Source organism: Taeniopygia guttata, chromosome 14 (genome assembly GCF_048771995.1).
Source record: "Taeniopygia guttata chromosome 14, bTaeGut7.mat, whole genome shotgun sequence".
Lineage (NCBI taxonomy): Eukaryota > Metazoa > Chordata > Aves > Passeriformes > Estrildidae > Taeniopygia > Taeniopygia guttata.
The window spans coordinates 4,710,539-4,734,965 of NC_133039.1; the positions used below are offsets into that span (position 1 = coordinate 4,710,539).

At 42.6% G+C, this 24,427-nt stretch overlaps 1 protein-coding gene across 1 annotated transcript in view; it reads left to right on the forward strand.

Annotated features, from left to right (window-relative positions):
* The first annotated feature begins 2,339 nt into the window (after positions 1–2,339).
* The window catches only part of FOXK1 (forkhead box K1), a 55,778-nt gene continuing 33,690 nt past the window's right edge, over positions 2,340–24,427 (forward strand). Inside the window, exon 1 of the mRNA XM_030284572.4 lies at positions 2,340–2,787. Within this exon, the coding sequence (XP_030140432.2) occupies positions 2,405–2,787 (383 nt within the window). The 5' untranslated portion in view covers positions 2,340–2,404. The remainder of the gene's footprint in view (positions 2,788–24,427) is intronic.

Genomic DNA, 24,427 nt, shown 5'->3' on the forward strand with positions numbered 1-24,427 from the left:
GTAACAGCCTCACCCTATTCCTGGTCCTTTTGGGGTCCTCCTGGTCAAATTTGGGAGTTAGAAAAGCTTTAGACATGAGCTAAAATCTCTGGCACTGCTTTCTCTTTTAATTGTTTTTTTTTGGGGGGGGTTTTTTTGGTTGGTTTTTGTTTTTTTTTTTTTTTTTTTTTGGCAGGTCAGTGTGCTCTGATACAAGGTCTTGTCCTGCTTGCTGCCACTCACCTGCCTACCAGCTTGGGTCCATCTTTAAGCTCAGGTAACAGCACACTTATCCAAGGGTGGATGGAGTAAAAGCCTGAGCCAGCTCTTGTCAGGCAGCATGTAACTCTGGCTCTACCTGATGGCCACATTTTGATTTTTGGCCACAAGAGTTTGCTGATGCTGAGCTGTTTGGGGCAGGAGAGGAGCTCAGATCCCAGCTAAGACCATCTCCCTCCTCCCTCTTCCCCCTATGTGGATGTTTTTCCTCCTTCTCCTGCAACCCTTTGCTGTGCCCTGCTTGGCTGAGTCTCGCTGCAGAGCTGCCACTGGTGTGGAGGAAGTGGCTCTGGTGTTTTGTGCTTTTCTCTCTTCCTCTTGGTTGGTATTGAACTGCAGAGGCAAAGAGCACTCAGTGAAGACGGTGTCTCGGGTGAGATGTCTAACGCAGGTCCCGACTGCTCAGCAGTCATTAAACATCTCAGGGAAGATGTTCCAGGAAGAGGGATGTTAACCTTGTGGTCCTGGACCGATTCCAGCTCATTTAATTACAGTTTTCATTGCTGAAATTTGCTCTGCACTTTTGACCAGTTGTGGGATTTTTTTCCCCCGTCTCCTCAAAACTGTTGAGCAGCCTTGCTATGAGCTGACACATTCCCCACACAGGCTGAAGCAATACAAAACTACAGCTGCTCCCTCTCCCACATCCTCAAATTCATTGTATTTTGTGATTATTTAACTACTCAGGATTCTGCAAAGTATCACCAGGTTACCTATACAGAAACATTTTTTGTTTAATCTGGATATAAGTTTATCTGGATATGTATGTATAGCACAGACTACACATGAGCCAAATATATGCTGTTGTGGCACTGAACATGACCTTTATCATTAATATAAATATAGATAGAAATATAATACATAATCAAACAGAAATATAAAAAGTAATTTCAAGAAATGCTGTAATGCAAGCTAAACAACCTACACAGTCCCTTATAATTAAAAACTGTATGAGTATAAATCTATATAAAAACACTATATGATTATATACATTCACAGATGAGTGTATATGTATTTATATATATGTATATTTATAATACATATATGTATATATAAACTCTTCAAAAGGTCATTAAGGTGCTTTAACCCTCACACTTTTGTGGATGTGGGATGAATCTCCCCTTTCAGCAAGCCTCAGCAAACAGTCCAGGGTCGTCATTAAGGAAGTGTTCAAGGCCAGGTTGGATGGGGCTAGGAGCAACCTGGTCTAGTGGAAGGCGTCCTCACCCACGGCAGGGCTGTGGAACCACATGAGTTTTAGTGTCTCTTCCAAGCCAAAATTCCATGATTCCATAGAGAGGCAGCAGAAGGCCACTGAACCCGGCTCATGTCAGAGACCAGCCAGAGGCTGTATGTGCCCCTGCCCCACAGAAAGCCTGGAGCAGGCTGGTTTGGGCTTGGGGCGTCTCTCCAGCACACGGAGTTGTCTATGATGTGATTTGGAGAGAACCTCTTTGGTAGGAACTGCAGTGAGAGGACAAGGAGTAACGGGTTCAAAATGGAAAAGTGGAAATTTATGTGAAGTACTGGGAGGAAATCCTTCCCTTTGAGGGTGGGGAGGCCCTGGCACAGGGTGCCCAGAGAAGCTGTGCCTGCCCCATCCCTGGAAGTGTCCAAGGCCAGGCTGGACAGGACTTGGAGCAACCTGGGACAGTGGAAGGTGTCCCTGCCATGGCAGGGGCAGGAACTGGGTGATCTTGAAATCCCTCCAACCCATTCTATGCTTCCATGGAGAGGCAGCAAAAGGCCACCGGAGCAAGCCCACGTCAGTGACCAGACCCGTGCCGTGGCATGGACCTTCCCGTGCCCACAGGACCGCGGAGCGGGCCGATTTGCGGCGGCTCGGGGGTGTTTGGCGGCCCCGGGCGGGCTCGGAGCGGTTTAACGGCCGGCAGGGCCGGGCCGCGGCCGCTCCCTCACACCTGCCCGGCTGCGCTGCCCGCCCTGGCCCGCAGGCGGCGCCGCGCGCCCGCCGTTGCCGCCCCCGCCCCGCGCCCCGGACCGCGGCGGGGCGGCCGCACCCGGCGGAGCTGCCGGGGGAGGCGGCGGCCGGCGCGGCTCCCGCCCCGCCCCGCGTCCCCGCCATCCCCGCCCCGCCGGCCCCGCCCCGGAGGCCGGCACGCTGGCTCGCTCGCTGCCGGGGAACATGGCCGAAGTCGGGGAGGACAGTAGCGGGGCGCGGGCTCTGCTGGCGCTGCGCTCGGCGCCCTGCAGCCCCGCCGCCGCGCCCCCTCCCGGGCCGCCGCCCCCGGCCGCGCCGCCCGCCGCCTGCACCGGGCCGGTGCTGGCGCGGCTGCAGGGCCGCGAGTTCGAGTTCCTCATGCGGCAGCCGGCCGTCACCATAGGCCGCAACTCCTCGCAGGGCTCGGTGGACGTCAACATGGGGCACTCCAGCTTCATCTCGCGGCGGCACCTGCAGCTCAGCTTCCAGGAGCCGCACTTCTACCTGCGCTGCCTCGGCAAGAACGGCGTCTTCGTGGACGGCGCCTTCCAGCGCCGCGGCGGCCCGGCCCTGCAGCTCCCGCCGCAGTGAGTGCCGGGGGCCGGGGGCGGCGGGCCGGGCCCGCTCCGCGGGGCAGGAGCGGCCCCCGGGCCGGAGAGGGACCCTCCGCCCCAGGGAGGGGACGTGGGGCTGGGCGGAGCGGGGGCTCCTTCGAGGAGGGGACGGTGAGGGGTCCCTCGCCCCACGGAGCAGGCGGTGAGCTGCCCGTGCTCCATGCACGGGATGTGTATCTGCCAGGAGAAGGGCCTGAGGTGATGGTGAGGGGCCACAGCTGATAGAAACAGGGGTCAGGGGTCCCGCTGCCCATCAGGGGTCTCAGGGGATGGTGAGGGTCTGCTTCTGAATAAGGTGGAGGGCTTGAGATAGCGATGGTGCATCCCCCTGCTCGCAGAGAGCCTTAGGGGACAGTGAAGGTCCCCTCACTTGAAGCTGGTCACAGTGGGTGAGGAACACTCACCTAGTGGAGGGCTTGAGGTTGTGTTGAGGGACATCTGCCTGATGAGGTTCTCAGCATCACCGTGGGATGTTCTCACCTTCCCAGCCTTGCTGCCGTCTGTGGCTGAGAAAGAGGATGATGTTCATTGGGACTGGGGCTGCTCCCTCTGAGAGAGCCATGCCTGGGGGAAAAGCGTGAAGAAGTGTAAGCTCCCCACTGCAGGGTGTCCCCCATGGTCATCATCGTCCTCCATACTTGCCTGCAGACAGACTCATGTTCAACTAGTGGCTTTTAAGGATTTCAGAAAGAGAAGAAGGAAGGACTCTCAGTGGGCTAAAACTTGCTACACCCAAGGCTTGTCTTCCTTGGAAAAGATCTAGTGGAAAAAGTTGGAAACCACATTGCCAGAATTGCTTACTTAAGGGTTGGCAAGTTAGGTGTTGTTCTTGGTGTCTCTGTGGAGCAGCAGAAAAAAAGGAGTCAGGTCAGGCTGGGAGTGATGCTGCTCACCAGGACAGCAGGTGCCCAAGGGTGTCTTTGCTTCCTTATGGAAGAGGAGAGGGGTTTGCTGTGCTACCAGGGTCTGTGCTCTGTCAAATTCTCTTGCAGAAAGAAGAACGAGGTTGATGTTAATCTATTTCTTCCTCTGAAAACATTGTTTATAGCTGCTGAGTACTGTCCAGCGACTGCAGTGCTTCACCCCAGGGCAGCAGCGTGATAGTGGTGGGTGATGTAATTCCTGTGTGCACCTCCTCAGGTTGTTCCAGACCGACTGTGCCTAATGCCATCCCTGAGTGTGCTGTAAAGGCAGGAGATTGGGGAGTTGTTGTTTGTATAAAACATCTGTTGTCATCTGTCACGTTTTGGCTTTGGTACTGCTTACCTCCAGCACCAGGGTCCTGGAGTTATCCCTCTCTCGCCAGCCTGTCGCTCAGGGGAGGGTTTTTTAATTACTCATTTCCTCTGCAGGCTGCTTCATTTTGTACTTAGTAATTTAGTTATAGCTCCCTAGCTGCTCACTCTCTGAGGCGTTTTGCTTTCTAACGTGTTTCATTTTCTAAAAGAGATGTCCTTTAGTGTCTGGTTAATTAATCTGGCTTTGTAAAACAAGACCACCCAATGCCCTGGGCACTTCTGTTGTCATTCCCTCTGGCTCTGGTATCTGTGCAAGCTCTCTGTTCCCTGTCATTCTTTCTTCACTTGGTTAATCATAAGCATTGTGACAGAAAACTATGTCAAACAGCAACCTTGCTGTTTGTTTCTCTCCCCTTTGCTCCTGACTCCTGGAGTGGGAACGGCAACTTTCCTTCTGCATTGCTTTAAAGGGAGGAGTTTAATGTACACTTCTGAACTCTACACAATAAGGCATCCTCATAACTTGGCTGCTGGTTGAGCTACATAAATAAACTTGGTACTCCTCCCTTTCTGACTTCCAGAGTAGGAAAATGTTTTGCATCAATCTAAAGGAATTTGCCCCCTTGCTTCTATCAGGTAAACAACTCCTTACTGGCCAGTCAAGGGTTTGTAACTCAGACCTGGAAAAAGAAGATCTTGTTGAAGCTTGGCGTACAGAGACTTGATTGAGGCTTGAAACCGTCTGCTGTTATCTCATTATCTCCACTCTTGAAAAATCAGGCAATTCTCTCCCAGTCACCCTCTCCACACACAAAAAAATCTCTCCCCAGTAAACATAAAGTGCCATTTCTTTCCTGTAGAGAAGCCTGTGTGCTTACAGCCAGCTAATGTTGTCAGAAGGAGGGACAAAGTGAGAACAGGTTGTAGTACACAAATTTTACACAATGTTTTCTGCATATTATGGTAACACTCCTGCCGTGTTTGATAGAGCCACACCTTTTCCGTGTACCAGCAGAATGTAGAGTTCATGTTAAATTTCAGTAATCAGTGATCATTCCAGACAATGTTTTAGAGGGAGGTCCTTGTGATATGGGCAGTTTTTGCTGGTAATATTCTAAAAGCCAGTTGTTTGACTGGTTGTCCTCCCCCACACCTGTAAAGGATGGCAGAAATGTGCCAAGAGCTGTGTTCTTTGGACCACTGCAGTCACTGGTGCTGTTACTTTACAAGCAGAGGAAATGCTTGTGCATCATGAGATCATGAATGGAAGCAGAGGGTTCCAGGAAAAAGTGTCTTTCAGTTGTAGTTCATATTCTTAGTAAAAAAATAGATGATGAGCTCATAAATTCTGTTTTCTGAGGTTCCTTCTCACTTTACTGTTTCTGTATAGAACTTCTCTTTTCAAAGATTTCTAAGTTTAGAAGTAATTCCTGATGTATGGAAGATCTTGTCAGGAGGGGTGGGAAGGGAGGAAAGAGGGGGAGTTCGAGACCTCTCTTGAAGCCTGTACTTACCTCCTGTCTCAACAGCCCTACTCAAAATCAAGGGCTTTTTAAAAGCTTTGTATCATTTCCTCCATCAGCGTGGTGTGTGTGGATTCTCTGCTGTAACCAGGACTTTACTGCTGGGCAGGAGTATCATATTCCACAGCTGTGTTGTTATGGGAGGTTGTATTTCACAGATGTGATGACATAACTATACAGTATAATTAAACAGTAATAACCAACAAAGAGGACATTTCCTAGAGGTTAATGACAGTTAGGAGCAAAGTGGGTGGAAGAGTGGAGAGCCTATGGTACAGCTGAAGATCCTTAATCAGTTTAATTAATAAGTGCCACACTACAGCAGACATTACAAATATAAATCAAGATGAAATTATGGAAGTACTTGCATCAAAAATACGTGCTTCAAATCAAATTAAGGATTTGCTAGAAACTCTTTTTATAGCTTGTGATGTTTTTTTAGCTGTGCTTGTGGGAGCTGGAAATCTGTAGATAACTCTCTGGGTATTTTTCTGTAAGAAAGAGAGGAACTCAAAACTACCAGGAGAATATGCACTAGATTTTAAAAACTCTTGATACCAGCAAAAGTGTGTGATAGAGCAGGAACCATTAATTGGAGTATTTTTTCCTGTTGAGGACAGTAATTTCTTCAAATTATGGTGTAATCAGGTGTTTACAGGATTAGGTTAATGATGAATTATTAACTGTTTCTTTGTTTTCTTCAAAATTGACTCAGTTTAAAAAATATTTGGCAATAACAAGTTAGGCACTTCAGTAACTAAAATAAGTATTTGTTTAGTTATTTATTTATTTTGTCCCCCAGAACAGAAGGAACTGTAGCAGATGAAAGTTTAACTTGCTAACCTGAATTTTAAGTAGCTGTGAGTCAGGTCTTCAGATGCTCCTAAATACAAAAGTTCTATTGACTGAACCTGCAAGTGTTGCTTGAGCATAGCCTGATAATAGCACTTGAGCTTTTTGAACTGTGAGCTCAATAGATTGGAAAATGATGCTTGTCTGGGAATGTTTCATGGGATATTTGCTTATTGCTGCTGTGAACGTTTAGAATTTTTGCAGTAGCATAATTAATGGAGCCTGAAGTTGGTGTTTTTCAGTGTAAATGAGTTCTTTCAGTATGAGGTTTCTAAGCATAAAAACAAGTTTTTAAACCTGTAGTTCTTTTAGCATTTAGGAAATAAATGGAGGAGCTTTCTTAGTTTGAGAATAAATTCAAGGGAAGTAACTACATGGCTGTAGGAAATCAAATTAAAACACAGAGTTAAAATAAAAACGTTATGTATCTAAGCCCCGTTATAAATTGAAAACTTACCATGCATGTCAAGTTTTATTAAGAGCATGCTGCTTTATTTATAATGGGATTTTTCTAGGTGCTCAATAAACTTGACAAAAATAAATAGTCCAATACCCTGACCACACACCAAGCTGCTGATCCTGCAGAATTTTACACGTGCATTAATCTTTCCATATTGTGAATACACAAGTTCCCATTGGTATTTGGGTAGTGAGGGTGTCTCAGCAGCCAGAAAATGGAGAACCAGATCCAATTTCTGAGGGACGTGGCTGTACAGTCTGATAGCCAGAAAATCCAGGCACTAATTCAAGTTTTAAAAAATGCCATATCTAGGAAAATGGAGATGTACACAATGCACTGCAGTGTTTTGGTGACCTCACCAACCACTCGAACTCCGTTCTTGTGGTTGGAGCGATGCCATCACGGGGGTACGAGGGACAGTGTCCTTAGGTCTGGGGCAGCTGCACACCCTGTGTACTCACACCAAGGAAATGCTTTGACCGCAGAACCACAACTGCAGAACTAGTTGTTTCTGAAATGCTGCATATGTATGTTGTCTCTGGTAACTCCTTAGGTAGTTTTGCTTTTTAAATATTGCATTACCTGCATTTGCAACAATTTTTTTTGTTCTTTGTTTGAAATACATTGTTTGCTGTGCTACAGCTTGTGGATGGTGGTTTTACTCTTGCTAGAAACCCTTTAAATATTTGCTTTCTTAGTGCTTCATCTTGTATTTTTCATGCTCTTACTTAATTTCAAAGACTGTCTTTGAGAACAGGTTTTTTTTGTTGCACAGCAAGATGTGATAAAGGATTACCTGATTTTAATTACAGAATTCATGTCAAGTAATAATTTTTGGCTAAGCAGCTCAATTTGTCATGAGTTATATTAAATGTTTAAGGGAAAGTTTCTCTCATGTGAAACTGCTGCTCAATTTGTTGATTCAAAAATAGCTGTACTGTAAATCAGGTTGTGAATATAAACTAAGGTTATGCAAAACTCACTGTGTGTCCTTACGGATTCTTTTAAACCAGGCTTGGTTCAGCTTACCTGATGTGTTGATTATGGAAAGATTAATCTAAGGAGAACATGCCACACTTGTCTTGTACAGTTTTGTGTGGAGTCTCAGCTATAAAGTCATAAATGTGGATTCAAGTTGTGCTGGTGTAACTTCTTTGTGCTAGCAAACTCTTAATCATGGCATGTATCCTTAGGTGACTGTGGATCCCTTCCTGTGGGTACTGTTTTGTTTTCATATAAATCTAGAGGATGAATGGGTGTGAAAGTTTTTGCTTTTCTGAAAATGGGGAATAAAAATGATGAAATCTGTAGTAATTCATATCCTAGTTATTTTGGTGCCAGCTGTGTGAGCGTACTCACAGCAGAGCATCTGTCCTGGTAACAAATCATAATAACACTGTTTGCTTTTTTTTTTTACCCTCTTTCTCCAGAAAACGTGATAGGCAGCTTTGCACTGAATAACTGAGAGTATAAATGACAACCAGATTAATGTGCCTGTTGTCTTTGTGAGCAAGCTCCCAGTAACTGCTCCACTGGCCATTTGGCATCAGAGCTGTTCTGTGGGACACCGAATTCTCTCTCTCAGTGTTGCAGTTGCCTGGAGGAGTAGATGTGGCAACAGGATGTTGGTAGAGAATAGGGAACTACTTGAATTTGCCACTTATGCCATGCAAATAAAGGCTTACTGCTGGCCCAGGTGTGGTAATTAGTGTCTGTTATTGAGAGGAGTTTGTGCAGTGTGTCAGAGAGCAGAGCCAGCGAGGGTTTGGGGACTGCTCTGTGACAGCCTTGGGTGACAAAGGGGACGCAGGCTGGTGAGGTGCTTGTTAAACCACTCAGAGAGCTGTCAGTTCCCTCCAGCTGGCTTTCCTATTCTGGGGGGATCTCTGCAGGCACTCGGCTCCATATCAGCTCCTCTGGCATGTGGTGATTTACTCCCAGTTCCTTCTAGCTCAGTGTCTGAGCAGTGTCTGGCTGTTCTGCCATCAGAGCCAAGGGGCTCCGTAACCAGAAACGCTTCACGGACCAAGCTTCACCTCACTGCTGCTTACATGTGGATGAGACAGCTTTCCTTTCCAATCCAAGTGGAATTGTGGTTAAAAAAAGAAAGATCATGTGCTTTTGAGTTGGTGATGTTAATGAAAAGGGAGAAAAATTCTCATTTGCTTTTAGTACAGATTCTTTCCTTTCCTTTTCCTTAATAGCTCTCCAGAGCACAGAGGCTTCTCTCACATGTAGCCATGCCCAACACCAGCTTTGTTTTATTATCTTTGGTTCAGTCCCTGTACATCCAGGAGTTTCCTGAGGTTGAAGACTCATGACTGAGATATCCACTGTCAAGAAAGAATAGTCCACAGTGTATTGAGTGGTGAAGGTCTTTGTTCTCTTACAGTTGAATACACTTTGCAGCAAATGCCTAAGAAGTCCCCAAAGCTTGTGCAGTGTTTTCTGACAGGTAAACTTATGTTAAAATGTTGTTTTATGCATCTGAAATGGCTGATGGGCCCTGATGTAACTGACTGCAGCACTGAAACCAAGGGAAAATGTGGAGGTGTCATTTCTACAGTGATTTTTTTTTCCTGTGACAAATTTGCAAGATGAAAAAGCTGAAGCATTTTTTTCCTGTCTCTTGAATGTGGGCTATGAAAAGACATCTTGATGTACTTCCAGACATGGTTAATCGACTAATTGTGAGTACAAATTATTGTCTGGTCTTAATGCATCCACTTCAGTCAATAATTCAGTATTAATCACTGATCTGTTTTTTCAAGTATTTATAAGTCTCCCTATTTCAGTTGACTGCAGACTCCTCATAAAAGCAGATTGATGAGATGCTTATAGAGGAGATGAATTTCTCCTTTAAGTAAATGTGAGTGAAAATTTCCATTCAATTGTATATTCTTTGTTTTCATAGTACAAATACAATTTTACTGATGTCTATTCACTCTTGTACACAAATGTTTTTTGCTAGTAATTCACATCTTTGGTTTCTTCAGAACAGCTCAGTAAATGCATGTGTGCATTCCTTCTGCATGGCATTTAATTTTTATGAAATACATATTTTATTGGACAGTGAAACATTTAACTATCTTAATGGCCTAATTAATACTCTGTATCCACTTCTGTCATGTGTATTTTGCTCTTCGTTATCCTTCTGCTCCTTTTTTCATGTCCTCGTGCATTTCTTATCATAAAAATTTCAAGCAGTCTTGAGAGAGCAGTCTGTTACAAGGCTGTTCTTTGAATATTCAGGAACTCTAAGATTTGATTGATAGTCCCTTCCCTCCCATCCTGTCTATTTTTAGTAACTTAAAAGCAAGTTTAATTTCTTGGGTTGTCCTTTGTTGTGCATGTGCAATTTACTTTGGTGGTTTTCCTCCCTCCTTTAAATGTACCAGATATGTAATTTTCATGTTCTTTGAGGACATCTTGACAGTTGGGGAGAAATAATGTAGAAGTTAATTAGGAGCTCTGCCTTAGCTGAAGGAGCGAAGATGGACAGTCTTTGTCTGGTTCTGTTAATATATGCTGTGTGATTAGGATAGGAGGAGAAGTAGAAGGAAACTTTAAGGACATTGTTACCACTTATTATCCTGCTTCAAGAATCTTCTAGCATAAGAGCCTGTTTTCCTGTGCAAGCACAATCCACTCCAGCTTTTAGGACAGAATGAGAAGACAAAAAGCCTTGCAGAGGTGTTGTAAGCACTATGGAAAAGGACATCCCTTCCCCTCTCTCTGAAATACGACCTTGGAGCTGTACCCCTTTTTTCTGCTTCATGCCACTTCAAGGAGAGCCTTGGGAAATCTTCCCACACAAACTGTTTAATCTTCTATCTCCCTTTAGGCCACCTACAGAAGCCACCAACAGTTTGTCTAAGCAGGACTGGACTCCCTGCAGAGCCAGTTTGTGCACTTGCTAAAGGAATTGTTCTTGAGCAACTTCAGGCCTTTCCTCTCTCGAGGGCATAAGAACTCTGGACTCTTACACACTCGGAATCCTGATTGTGTGGGAGGAGAAAAGGACTAGAAACAGAAAGCAAATTTTGTTTCTACCTGATGGGTAGACCAAAAATTATTTTGGTTTTCATATTCAGTTTGAGGCGTAGCCTAAGCTAGTAAGGGTAGGCTCTTGGTGTGGGAGATGTGCCAATTGCTATTTATTTATTGATCTCGTTCCTTTTTTTGGTTGTCCCATGGCCGGTATAATGTGGTGTTGGCCGTCAACAAGCCTGGCAATTGGGTGGCTTTGCCTCCCTCTGCCTTGTTCATTCAGCTGGATAATTACTGTAGCTCTTCTTTTCCCATCTCTCCCTCAAACAACATCTAATGAGACGAGATAATGAAACTGTTTTAGTCCTGGGAAGACCAGCAAAAGAAGTCAAAGGCTGGCACATGTTTTGCTGCTAATGCCTTTATGGAATATTAAGGCGGAATATTATGGAATATTAAGCACTGAAGTTTCCTTCAGGCATAGGAATTCTTAGGAGAAAATTCCTGATGGCTAGTGGTTCAGTAAAAGAATTGCTATCATTTTTTGTGTGTATGTTGTGTAAACAAGGTGTATGCAGACTGGCTGTTGAAAATAGGCACGATCAAGTAGTTTAGACTTGCACATCATCTGTTTACAATTGTGTAAAAATCGCTGCAAACAGCCACAGGATGAAGTTTGGAAACAAGTTTGTTTTGGTGGATATTGATTCTGAATCTAAAGTCTCTTGTCACCAAGTGGGTGCACCTCTTCTCCAAGAGACTACAGTTTCTTCTCAATTTCTTCCTGCTTTGTTCTCTGTTGCAAGAATGAGAATTCCTATTAAAATCCTATAGCAGAAAATGGCCAGAATTCTGTCCCCCAGAAAGCTGATACTGCAAACTATGAAGTTCATATAAACATTCCACATAAGCTACATCCATTAAAGGAAAATCTTTAACCTAATTTATATATTCTCCTGGAGCAAAGGGTGCCTTAAACTATGCCATTAATATGACAAGATAACTCTTTAAAATTTTCCTGATTTAAAAATAATGAAACCACTAGGGTGACAACTTCCATGTGTGCTGCGTTTTGGAAGAATCCAAAATCATTGTCACTTCAGCTGGTTAAACTCTTTTCAAGGATTAAAGTCCTCAGCACGGTTATATATACTGACAGGATTTAAAATACCTTAGAAATCTTGTGATAGTTTTTTATTGTTTGCAATCTTAACTACGTCCTACTAGTTCTTTCACAAGTCAATTCAGTACATCATCATCTGAATCATAGTAAAATTATTATCTTTTTTAGTAGGAGGAAAGGTTATGCCTATGCCTGTGCCTGTGCTCTTTTATCCTTTATTTTAAATGTCAGTATTTGGAAGAATCCAGGTGAATGTCACTTTGTAGACACTTGTGCAAGAGACCCTCTGTTGCCCCAAATGTTTATTTGGCTCTGAGTCTAGAAGTTGTCAGCTTTTAAAACATTTAAACTACCCTCAGAGCTGTTTTAAAACAGTAATCCTGGTTTCCTCTACTGGGTATTGAATGGATTGTGAAATGTCTTCAGAGGGAATGGAACGGACCTATGCGAACATTTTGCATAGTTTTAACTCCATATGGATAATTTTTTATAATGTACATAAATAGTACATTAGCTTTTCCAAATCACTTTCTAAATGAACTGAAGCAGCCTCAAAGGAAAATACATCATAGTTCATGCTCTGCGTGTTAGAGCCCTCTTAGAGAGCCTGATTGAATTCAAAGGTTAGTACCATCCCACACACAGGCTTTTTCTGGCATATTTATGTGGAAATTAGAATTTTTTTCCTGAGCTTTACTGAGATGATTTTGTTTTGCTCAGGCTTTCCTAATGTGTTTATAGGTAGTTCCCTGGCTTTGGAAGGGTGAGTCTGCTAAATGACTTGTGTGAGACCTTTCAAGGTATTGGGCTGGCTACTTGATAGCAAACCCTACTATGATGAATGGCCCATTAGAAGAAAGTTGATGGCATTGTAAATGAGATTTTACATGAGAATCAAACTGCTCTGGTATATCCAGCATAGATGCAGAAACAAGTGCCTCTCTCTGAAAAGGTTATTAGGAGATTTTATGAGCTGCTATTTTCAAATGGTTAGTTTACACTTATTCTCCAGGGTAGAAAAATTCCCCAAGAGTCTGGATGCTTGTAGTAATGAGGAAGGCTCTTCTCGAGGAAATAGGAGTTGGGATGAAAATGGGGGTAGAACTGAAGTTGGCCAGACTTGTGTGGTGAAAGAGGCAGGATCTGCAGCCAGCTGGAAGTTCCATGGCACTTAAACAAAGATTTGAAATTCTTGGTATTGAGTGAGGTATGGAAATGAATAACCAGTACTCCTTGTAGAGGCCAACTGTGGCCCTGCAATTAGTTCCATACTGTCAGTACATATTTAATTCTTGGTGAACTGTTTAATTTCTTATTGAAAACAGAACTCTGTGTAGAGGCTGGTATAGGGAAGTTCCTCTGAGTGTGGGTGCAGATGGGGCTTTTTTTTGGCACTGAGGTAGGTGTTAATTGTGGTTTATGATTGAGGGGGAAACATAGTTGAATGTTTCTGCCAAGATGAGCAAAGAAGGAAAATAGTTAATATTGACCTTTTTCATTTTAACCAAGATCAGTGAGACCAGCAGAGGCTTGGAAAGCCTCTCAGAAGGGCTCTTGAATTTCACAGAAGCAGGGAAGTAATGAGAGGTGGTGGCAGAGGCTGAGTCACTTCTTGGGGTCTCCGCTGTGGTAGAATGGAAGACAGACTTAGGCTCTTATCTTAAGGTTTATCTTGGAGCAGGGAAAAATTGAGTGTGAATGGGGGATAGGCAGCCTTTTCTGGTTCACTGCACCAGAAAATGGGTATATGTGTGTGTATTCCACAGCTGGTGTAGAGGGTTTCTGTGTCATCTCTGGAAAGCAATGTCAGACTCATTACCTGGGGCTGCCAGAGTAGCCACAGTCCAGGAGTCTTGAAGCAGCCAGGGGCTACATGTTGTCATTGGGACTGGGAGCTGTGGTTTGGCAGTGCTCCCTTAGGACTGGGGAAAGTGGGAAATGAGAAATCCTACAGGAGGGTGAGACACGTCAGGCCTCTGAGCCCTTGCAAGGGCTGAGCAAAACGTGCTCCTGCCTCAAGGCTGTGCAGTGTCTGCCATTTCAGCCTTACAGTGTAGATTTTGATGTCTGTGGAAAGATCGGTGCAGGATGAAGTGGCCAGAGCAGAACTCAGAATTAAATAGCATCCTGCATTGTTTTGTAAGAGTTGCCTTTCATTGTGCACTTGAATTTACTTAGTGGCAGCAAGTTACCATGGGGGTGGATAGACAAACCTTGTTTATCACTGTACTGTATTTTTCCAGTACCATAAAACCTAGGCTGCTGTCAAGCACACACTTGAAATATATTTATCTCCATTGAGTGCTTTTCTCTTTGAAACTTCTGCTCCACTCCATAGTTCTGCCAATTTGATCTGTACTTCAGCTTTCTTTAATGGTTGTTATCTGGTAGGATTGGGATTTTCTTTTGATTTGGTATTTTTCCTTTAAAACATCGCATTGGGATCTGAAATGAAGCTGCTTTAGAACTGAACACTTGGATATGATATTTATTTTTAACAGTTTAGTTAGAGTGACAACCATATAAACAAAGCTCTGTGTCCTCTGAATAAGCCCCAAACTTCTGGGAATGAAGAGTCCTCCAGGAATTTGTGAAGACACTGCCTTAAGACACATCTTAGCTCTTAGTCAGAGTAGGAGTGACAAGTGTAATGTTGATTCTTCCAAGATGGACACAGGCTGAACAGGACTGAAATCCTCACTTTCTTGCAGCCTATTTTACAGAGGTCCATAGAGGCCAGTAATGACTAGAAGTTGTTCAGAAGTGTTTGAAGTGTAGTCTAAACAGCTTCCCAGCCCCATGACAAAGGTGGTTGAAATCCCTGGAGGGATACTGTGAGTCCTAAATACACGTTTACCACACGAGCAAGGTGGGCTGCACTTGTAGAGAAAAACAGTTGATCCTGCTGTCCCCCTGTGTTGATGTTTGTGGCTCTAGCATGTGTGCTAAGCAGGAGAGGAGTTAATTTTAGCTTGATTAGCAACACAGAAGGGAATCGAGATGACTGTTGTAAATGGCAGTGGGATGAGATCAATGAGGGTAGTTTATTTCCATGCATCTGAGTGGGTGTTCTAAGCAATTTAATTTTTCTTTTTTGTTTGTTTTTAAGAGAACCAAGAATGTTAATGCATTTAGTCCTTGAAATCCTTCTGTGGCTGCAATCTTGAATACTTTAATGTTGTTGCATGGTCGTTGCTTTAAATGAACCCAGGTGCTTGTGTGCTGTTCCCCAGGAGTTCTTTGTTTCTCTGCTCTCTGTTACCTGGCTCAGCAGCAAGTGGCGAGTGATTTTCAGTACTGCACTCTCCGTTTTTCTCCTACTCACCTTTGTTTATATTCAGGAGCATGTCCCCAACTGTTTATGATTAAACATTGCTCAAACAGCCAGGGTAAGATTTATTGACACAAAGGAGGCTGGGAGGAGGGAGTGGCTGACTGGTCATCTGTGTCTACTTGCGGCTGATAGTGATGTTATTGACGTTTTCCGCCTGTCGGTGCAATGGCCGTGGTGTGTCCCAGAGGCTGCTGTCCAAAATCACTGGCAAGGGACTAATTCCTGGCAGCACAGCCTTTTTCCCTTTGTGTGACACAGTAAAAGCTCGAGCAAGGCAGTTTGTGTAGGTGATGCACTCCTTTCTCTTCAGCTTGGCCTTCTGGCAACACCCCATGGCTCTTGAGGAGGGGATCTCTGTTTTTCTCTTGGTGGGAGAGGCTTGCTGATATCCACAGAGAGAAATCAGGGTTTGAAACATGCTAAAGGGGTTGTGACCTACAGGAGTTTTAAGTGGTGATCCTTTTAAAAAAGACACCTTGAAAAACGATGTTGTTATATGCAATGCAAGGAAGTTCAAAATGGAAGATTGGAAAATGAGCACTATTTAGGAAAATAAATTAAAATACAAAAATATTAGAGTAGAAAAGAGACTGAGTTCATTAAAAAAGCCTTCTCTGGAACTAAAATAATTTGTTTCCTGGCCCCGCTTAACTATGTACAAATCACATAACTATTTAGCTTTTGGAGTGTCTATATGTAGCATGTTAAGTTTTGGTTATTTAGTTTCAAGTTACAGATACTGATAATTTTCAAATTTTAGGAAAAAAAATAAAACACAATATTGACAATATACTAAAAAATTAACATATTGATCAGCCTAGCATGGAAGGGGATTTTTGCACTTCTAAGATTTGATGATACAAATAAGTTACACACACGTGTTGCACGTAATTTATGTTTTCTCTGAAGATCAAATATTTCTTGGCTGGTACAGAAATGGTTAAGATAGGATCTAGACCTCCACAAGTTGGAATACCTGATTAGAGCAGCCGTGGTACACAGGGTGTTGTGTGTTATATAGAGTCTCTTAACTCTCCTTATTTTTATGTATACAACCACACACACAACAAAATAACATAATAGGCTTGCTGTGTGTTACAGATGGTATCAGGCATCTGCAGTGCTGATAGTGAAACTTTCTGGTGCTGGCAGCCAACTTCATTTAAATAAAAGCCTCGTCTGCTCTTTGTGCCAGCCCACTTCTTCAGTGGCAAACTTTCATATCAGGTTTTTGATGTCAGGCCACTCATTCTGACACATAAAACACCTCCCTGTTCCCAAGATTTCAAATAAACAGCAGCTTTATGGTTAATTTTAGCCTTTAAGGACATATTACTAAATGTTCTCTGCAGGTCTGTTAACACCCCTGGGAATGCAACTGCAGGACTTTTCAACATTGAAAAGCTGAAAGGCAGAATAAATGAGAGAGTGGAATTGTCTGGCAGAGTGTGGTGCTGGGTGAAGATGTGGTTTGCCATATGACACACTGAAAAAAATTCACTGTAACTTAACTGTGCTCAGAGACATGAAGCTGTTTATATTAAGGACTAGACAGCAGAACAGAGCAGCTTCTGTAATGCTGTGGTGGAAGTGGGGCCAGAATTCACCCTGGGGAGCCTTTAATAAAAATAATCAAACAAAACCCCTACCCAGTATTGATCAAAAGGTAGATGTCATTGATGCAGATTAATTTATATTGATGTAAAATCGCGTCTGATTTTTGTGTGTGTAGGCAAGACCTAAGGCTCCTGCATTTAGCACCTTGGCAGACTCGAGGTAGATCTTCGCTGGCTGTACTCCATGAAATCTGCCCTGCGTGCTGCTGACCTGCAGTGAGCTGGTTGCAAAGGAACAGGAGCGCTTGGGCAGGGAGCAGGAATTTGTGTTCTGATAGCCAGCCCTGTGCCCAGCACTCCTGGTTCAGAATGAATGGCATATTTTGAAGCTGACTCCAATGTTTTGAAATGTGAAGCTGAGGGAGGTACAATTACAGCACCACCTCTTTGTTTCTCTCTGCCCAGTGGATGGGCACCAGTAACAACCATGTCGTGTTGTCATCAGTATTTAAGAGGTGACTTTTGTGGTGGGCTTCAACAGAGACCCTTCACTTTAATGATGTTTGTTAAAAAGCCTACTAATTATATTATTTTGATTATACCATGGCTTGGTTTCTGACATCACCTTGCTTATCATTTGCCTGGAAATAATTGTCAGGATTTTTCTGGATAAATTTTAATATTAGTTTAGTAGTTGAGGCTTTTTATGTTTTAAAAAGATAAGTGAATTAATCCCTAGTCAGGTGTGGATTGAGTTTGTAAATAACTGATGATAGTTGATGGTATTTTGAAAATATCCTTCAGCTTTTTTTTTTGCGGACAGTAAGATAAATGAACAAACACTTCAGACTGGCTTATAGTTGCTGCTGAAAAACTTTCAGAAAGGTCGTTTTTGAAAATGCACATTCCTGACCATTTGCACTTTGATGGCTCTCTGCAAAAGACTGGAGCAGCTTCTAGTCAGGGTTATTTTGGCATTGGACTGAGCAGGATTATTATAAGAGGCATCCTGCCAAGCTGGGGATAGTAGAATCTGGAGAAGACCTGTCGATAATGTTAATTCTCCAGGCAGGGTGGCAACTTCAGAGGGAGCCTCCTGCTATTCCTGCTGGCTCTCCATTAGCAGATTGAAACACCCTTCTCAGCAGTTCTGGCAGTTTCTCCCCTGCTCTTCTGTGAGCTGCTATTTTGATACTCCATGAATTTATTCCCTGACCTTGTTGCAGTGTTTCATTACATTGAAAAAGTAGCACCTGTAATATCTTACCTGGTTTGCTCTTTTTTCCCCTTTTCTGTGCTGTTTTACTTAAAGAGGAGAATCTGAAAGTGAAGCTGTGCTTGATGTCTCAAATAATTTTCTAAGAGTGAAATCAGACCATTAATAAAGAGATGGAAGGAATGTAAAATAAAGACATATATACAAAAATGCAGCTCTTGATTCTTCACTGCTAATTCTCCAGTGTGAAACAGCCTCCAGTGTTCTCACTTGAATGAAAAATTAACTCAATTTATCAGCTATTTTTATTAGGTCTCTGACAGCAATTAAAAGTATTGCTAAGAAAGATAAGAAATTGTGGGAAAGATATGTAGAATAAAATGACTGTTGAAGTTTCACAGCATGATATCTACAGAGCAAACCCTCCTGAAGGTTTTACTTTTAGCATCCATTTGGGAGCCTAAACCCAAAACGTTTCTCTTCTTCTGTGTGTTTTTAAAGAAGATAATACATGAACCAAACCAGCATTTTGTAGTTCTTTGGGTTGGGCTTCTGGGATCTCTTTTTAGCCTTTCTTAGCAGCCTGGGGGTGTTTATGCTCCTTCCCCCCCACCACCTGCTTGGCTGAGTTTCACTCGCTGCCTTTTCCTGGGATGGGCAGTGGCAGTGCTGCTCTCAGCGCTGTGAGGGGATGTCTGCAGGAACTGAGGGATCACAGATATTTTCTGTGTACATCTGTGTGTGCCTGCTGCTGGCAGGGTGAAGAATCCCAGAAATCTGGCCAAACTTTGCTGTGAACTCTGCTGTCTTCAAAAGGAGTTTGCTAAAGTACCTTCTTGAAAATCTGCCTCTGTGTGGAAGTGTTTCTCAATTTGTTTGAACCTTGATGAAATGGCATAGAAGGAAGCCCTGTGCAACTGTGCCCAATAGAAACATTCATTACAGCTAATTTACTTCGTGCTTTTAAGAGATGTAACTATTCATAAGTTGTGGTTTTGCCTGATGCTGCTGGTAGTATTTGTTTTAAGTAGATACACTTGTCCGCACACGCTCTTTGCCCATCTGAAATCTTGTCTGGCTGTGTCGGATACCTCATTTTAAGCTTGGTGATCTGTATTGTTAGTAAAATCCCAGTGTAACCTGGGTGCCTTCTCATTAAGGGAAAAAGTCCTTTATTGTGTATACAATTTCAGCTAAACAGTAACAAGGAGCATAAAGAAAACATCTTGACTGTGACCAAGAAATGGCAATTCTGAATATTCCTGAAGCATTGTCCTTGTTCAGCCATCTTACTGCACTTGCTTTCTCAAGGCTGTTCAGTGAATAAGCTCAGGAAGCACAAAGGTACTAAAAAGCATTGATTTTGCAGCATGCAGAGCCTGTGTATCCCATCTGAGATAAAGACAAACCCACTCCTGCTCCTGCAGAAGGGCCCTGCCAGTTGCCATGGGAGGATTGCCATGGGTACATGGCCACAGGAAGTTCCTGTTGGAATGGAGAAAAAAATTTTGGTTTTTTGTTTTGTCCCCTTTTACATAGCTGAGTGACTTAGGATTTGAAATAATTAGGCTGAATTCTTAAGAAAGGGTGACGTCTCTGATTCAGGAAGTTTTGAAAATTTCTGGCCTGAGAGTATCAGCATGTGGCTGATGTGATTTGCCTGATAAAGACCAGAGCTTTTCTCAAAATGAATGAATTGTAGTTTGTTTTCTGAAAGCAGAATGCAGTCTTTGGATCATGTGATGCTTAAATCTGAGTCTGTGGTTACATGCTCTGTCTTTCTTATAGTCCATGACAAACCTGCAACATTTTTCCTGGTACCTTCTTATCTCCTTTCTCTGCTGGATATTTTCCCCCTCCACCTTCTCTGTGTTGGTGATGCCATTGGAAGGAAGGCTAAGGGATCTGATCTGCTTGGCAACTTGGTCCCACCAAAAAGGAGATGTATAATTATTCCAGCTACCTGGTTGGCCTTGTGCAGAGGTTTGGATGGTACCGTTGGCACAAGGGTGGTACTGAGAGGAAATGGCAGAAGAGAAGGAATGGTGATGGAGTGAAGGAAATGCTTCTTACAGCAGAGAAGCAGATTTAGATTGTGTTGAAATAAATCTACATGGGATTTAGTGACACAGTTGATATCTCTTTGGGGAGATTATTTTTAAGGCAGATTAAACCAGTGAGCCACATGCGACACAGAATTTTACCCAATTTCCAGTTACTCATTCCAGCAAGTCCAGGAAAGATTAGGATTTCCATCTAACTCAAATGTATTTCAGGGAAGGACAGAAAATCCTTCCAGTAATCTGGAATTACAGGGTAGTCAATAATAATTCCACCAAATTGGATATGATGAGTTCCTGATTACTTCAGTGTGAGTTTGCCTTTACTGAAACTGGATTTACATTATTTCTAGTACAGGAACAATACCTAAGGCATGGGTAATGCCAAGAACCCCAGAACACTAATATTCAGCTACTTGTGCATCTGGTGGAACATGGCAAGAGAAATAGTTGCTGGAACTTTTTCTGGAATAAGTTCCCTAGAGAAGAAAATTTAAATTCATGAAGTAGAAGTAACCACTGTCTTTTGAATTGAACTAATTATTTCAAACATGAGCTCACTCACATATTCACACAGGCAGTTCTGGTTCAGTCTTGGCTGACAGATGAACTCCTTTGTGTATCTGCAGTGTTAAGTATGACAGCATATATTAAATACAGTGAGTGTGCTACAAAGCATGCAAGACAACTGATTTGTGAGCTCAGGGTAACTCTGAGGTTAGGGACAGTCCTCCAGATCTAAACTCATTTGGTGACTTACAGATTAATTATGACCAAACATTACAAAGGGTTGCTCTGTCATTGGAGCAGTGGGAGAGATCACTGTAGTCCTTTATTTGCAGATGATCTCAGTACTTTTTAAATCTAGTTTTCTGTCAGTTATGTTACAAAGAGTAACAGTAATGTTTCTAGCTTTTCCTCTCACTGAACAATAGTGGATAATATCAGAGGCATTTTTTGCAGGCAGTTCTGCAGTTTATTTCCTTATCCTGCTGCTGTTTGGCCAAGTGCATGTCTTGCTTTTCTTCAGATTGAGTTGATTCATTACAGGAAGAACAAATGTGGGTTCTGGACTTCACCATTTGCTTGCAGACCCTTTGCTTATCTCTTCATGTATACAACAAATGATTTTACCAGCCATGAGGTATTTCTCTGTGCGTTTGATAAAGGACTTTATGGGTAGGTCTTCAACAGGATTTCTGAGCTTAAACTGCTCAGAGCAGTAGAGCAATTGAAAGGGAAATAGCAAATACTGAAAACCCTTTACTTTTAGACAGCAGTGATCTCCAAAATGAACCAAACACTCTTAAAACTGTGGCAGTTACACTGCCTGTGTCCCATAGCCTATAGAGATGTGTAAGGAAAAGCATTATAGGAACTCTTAAATTACTGTGGTGATAGGCGCCTGCTTGTTTTGTGGTGTGTATTTAGACTAAAAGGAATAAAATGTATCTCTCCTTTCCTCCATAACTCTCTGTAGCCTCAGTGCAATTAACTTTTTTGGTTGAAGTGGAGATAGCACTACCCATGTAGATGATATAACTGGTTTCTTATTGGTATTGCTTACTAAGTGCTATTTAGGGGGAAAATTGTAGGGTAGGGAGTGGAACAGGAAATGTTGGATGATTTTTATTATTATTATTATTATTGTTATTATTATTCTTTTATTGCAAAGGAGGGGTGAATAGTACCTAATCTCTGATGACAGCTCAGGCAGCTTTCAGAGATTATTGTATGGTTTTATGACAATTGTTCAAACTAATACTCATTTTAATTCATTTGTGATTGAAAGGTAGTTTTTGTACTTGTGCTTTCACTCACCTTGTTGCTTCAGACTGCTTAATTCCAGCAACATACACATTTTGAGCAAAATACTTGTGTTGATTATTCCCCTTGGGATGTAAGGTTTAGTTTATTTTTGTGAAGGTAGAGATCATTGATTTGGTTATTTTAGTTACTGAAATGGGAGACATCCTTCTTAATATTTTGCAGTTGAAGTGATTTGTTTTGTACTAGGTAATGCAGTGAGGCTTTGTGCTGTAGAAAAGCTGAAGTTCTGAAAAGCATTGCTGTCCCTGGGCAGAGTGCAACATCACAAAGCAACAAGTCTTGGTCAATAAATACTCCCAGCTCAGCTGTTGCAGAGGTCACAGCAATTCTCAGAGCCTTGTTTTTTAAGAAATTAGAATCTCAGGTAGTTATTCTTATCTCAGTCTGCTTATCTCTCTGTGGGCAAACCTTCAGGGTTTAGATATATGTTTAGTTAAGTGAAGCAAACTGTTATCTTTTTCTAACCAAATTTAGTTTCATTTTTGATGCGCAGGTGCTTAAACTTTCCCAGTGAGTCTTTTATGTTGTCCAAGGCACATCCTTTCACACTGCTTCAAAGGATTTTGTGACTAGGGAGTGGATTTAGGATTTTCATAGATGCAGGCTTGTGGTTCTTTGCTTAGCTGGTTACGGAAGATGAGGAAAAATGGGTTACAGGAGGTAATTGGGCACTTTTCTGTGATGGCTGCTCTGTACAGCACCTGCACATTGATTGTAGCCTGAAAAGTTGGTATTTATGGTACACATTCACTGAAAGGATGACAAGTATCCATCTTGCCCTCCACAGAATTATGTCAGGTATCTTGAAATAGCTGATAAGGGTAATAGCCTGACCATGAGATGACTGACAGCAAATTCTCACTTGTACTGAGAAACCCAACATCATTTTGGAATTTCGTGCATGGAAATAGTAATGTATTCTGTGGGGTGAGCTATGTGTTATTGGCACAAAACGAATGATTTTCAGAGAAATTACAGGGAACAGAGAAACAGCTGTTTTGTGGGGGTTGCTTAGGATTTTTTTCTCTTTTACAAGGGTTTTTGTGGGCACTCTTGGTCAAAATTTAGCCAGTAATGGCATAGTTCTCTATCATCGTGATGTGTGTTGTGATTAGAGCTCTGGCTGGCCACTTTTGCTGAATTCAGGGTATTTGCTGCTTGTAGAGATAACTGCCTCATCCTCAAGAGTTGAACTACTGTCCCCTCACATCACAGAATCATAAAATTGTTTAGGTTGGAAAGGACCTTTGAGATCATCGAGTCCAACCATTCTGCCAGCACTGCCAGTGGCACCACTGAGCCATGTCCCCAAGTGCCACTTCTATAGGTATTTTAAATCCCTCTATGTCCCCAAGTGCCACATTCACTCATCTTCCAGGGTGATGGAAGGAAAGCTTGAGATCCTAAATGTCAGCAGGGTGGTTACAGTATCTGCATGTTTTAAAAGAAAAGGGGCTGTTGCAGACAGTTGTGCTTAAGCAGGTTTTGAATGAAACCTGGGGCCTGTGGTACTGTCTGATTCAAATTGTAAAAAGTGATATTTTTAACAGGGCACCTCCTACAATGCTTCTTGCTCGACCTGCATCTCAGCACTGTACCACAGATGCTACTGGTGCAGTTATACCCCCAACATTCAGGAATAACCCCAACATTCAGGATTTCATAAATTATGGCGAGATAAAGTAGACAAAGATGGTACCAACTTGCTGATTACAACGCATGTGTGTTAGTTCCAGCTTACTTTTCTGGTTATTCTTTTTGCATTATGAACTGGAATGATGTTTATATATAACATAATATACTACATTATGATTATGTATATAAAAAAATATATAAATATCATTCCAAGTTTTATGTATGCATGTTATATGTATATTATATATATATGTTTCACCTTGGCCTTCTCATGATTTGTCTTCTTTTGTCACTGTGGTTTTCCTCGGTGTGAATGTAAAAGCATAAATCCAGCACAGTTTCCTGCCTCCTTTTAAAATCTTTAAATAGCCTTTTCTTGCTGTCATGCAGCAGATCTTAGCAGAAGTCATTTGGTGCTAACAGCACTCGGGAGGCTTTAACAAAGAAGTCAGTGATGTAATAGCTTGTATCGAACCTGGTACTATGTTTTGGCAAATGCATCTCTGTTCCCTTTGCATCTGTGAGTAAAAGGTGCTTTGAGGAGGAGGAAAATGTCTACTTTTTATAGAGCCATGCAGGGTATGCAGTCATTTTGTTGGGTTTTTGCCCTAACCATCTTTCCTGAAGTCTGCTGTAGGGTGACTGTTTATGTAAAGTCTAGTGTTTCCTAGTACTTTATTTTCAGACTTCATGTAGATGAAATGCCTGTGGTCACTGTCACTGGTTCACCACATGAAGGATGCCTAATAGCATGGGAGCTGTGCTGTCAGTGGGAGGAGCTCGCCCAGGAAACTTT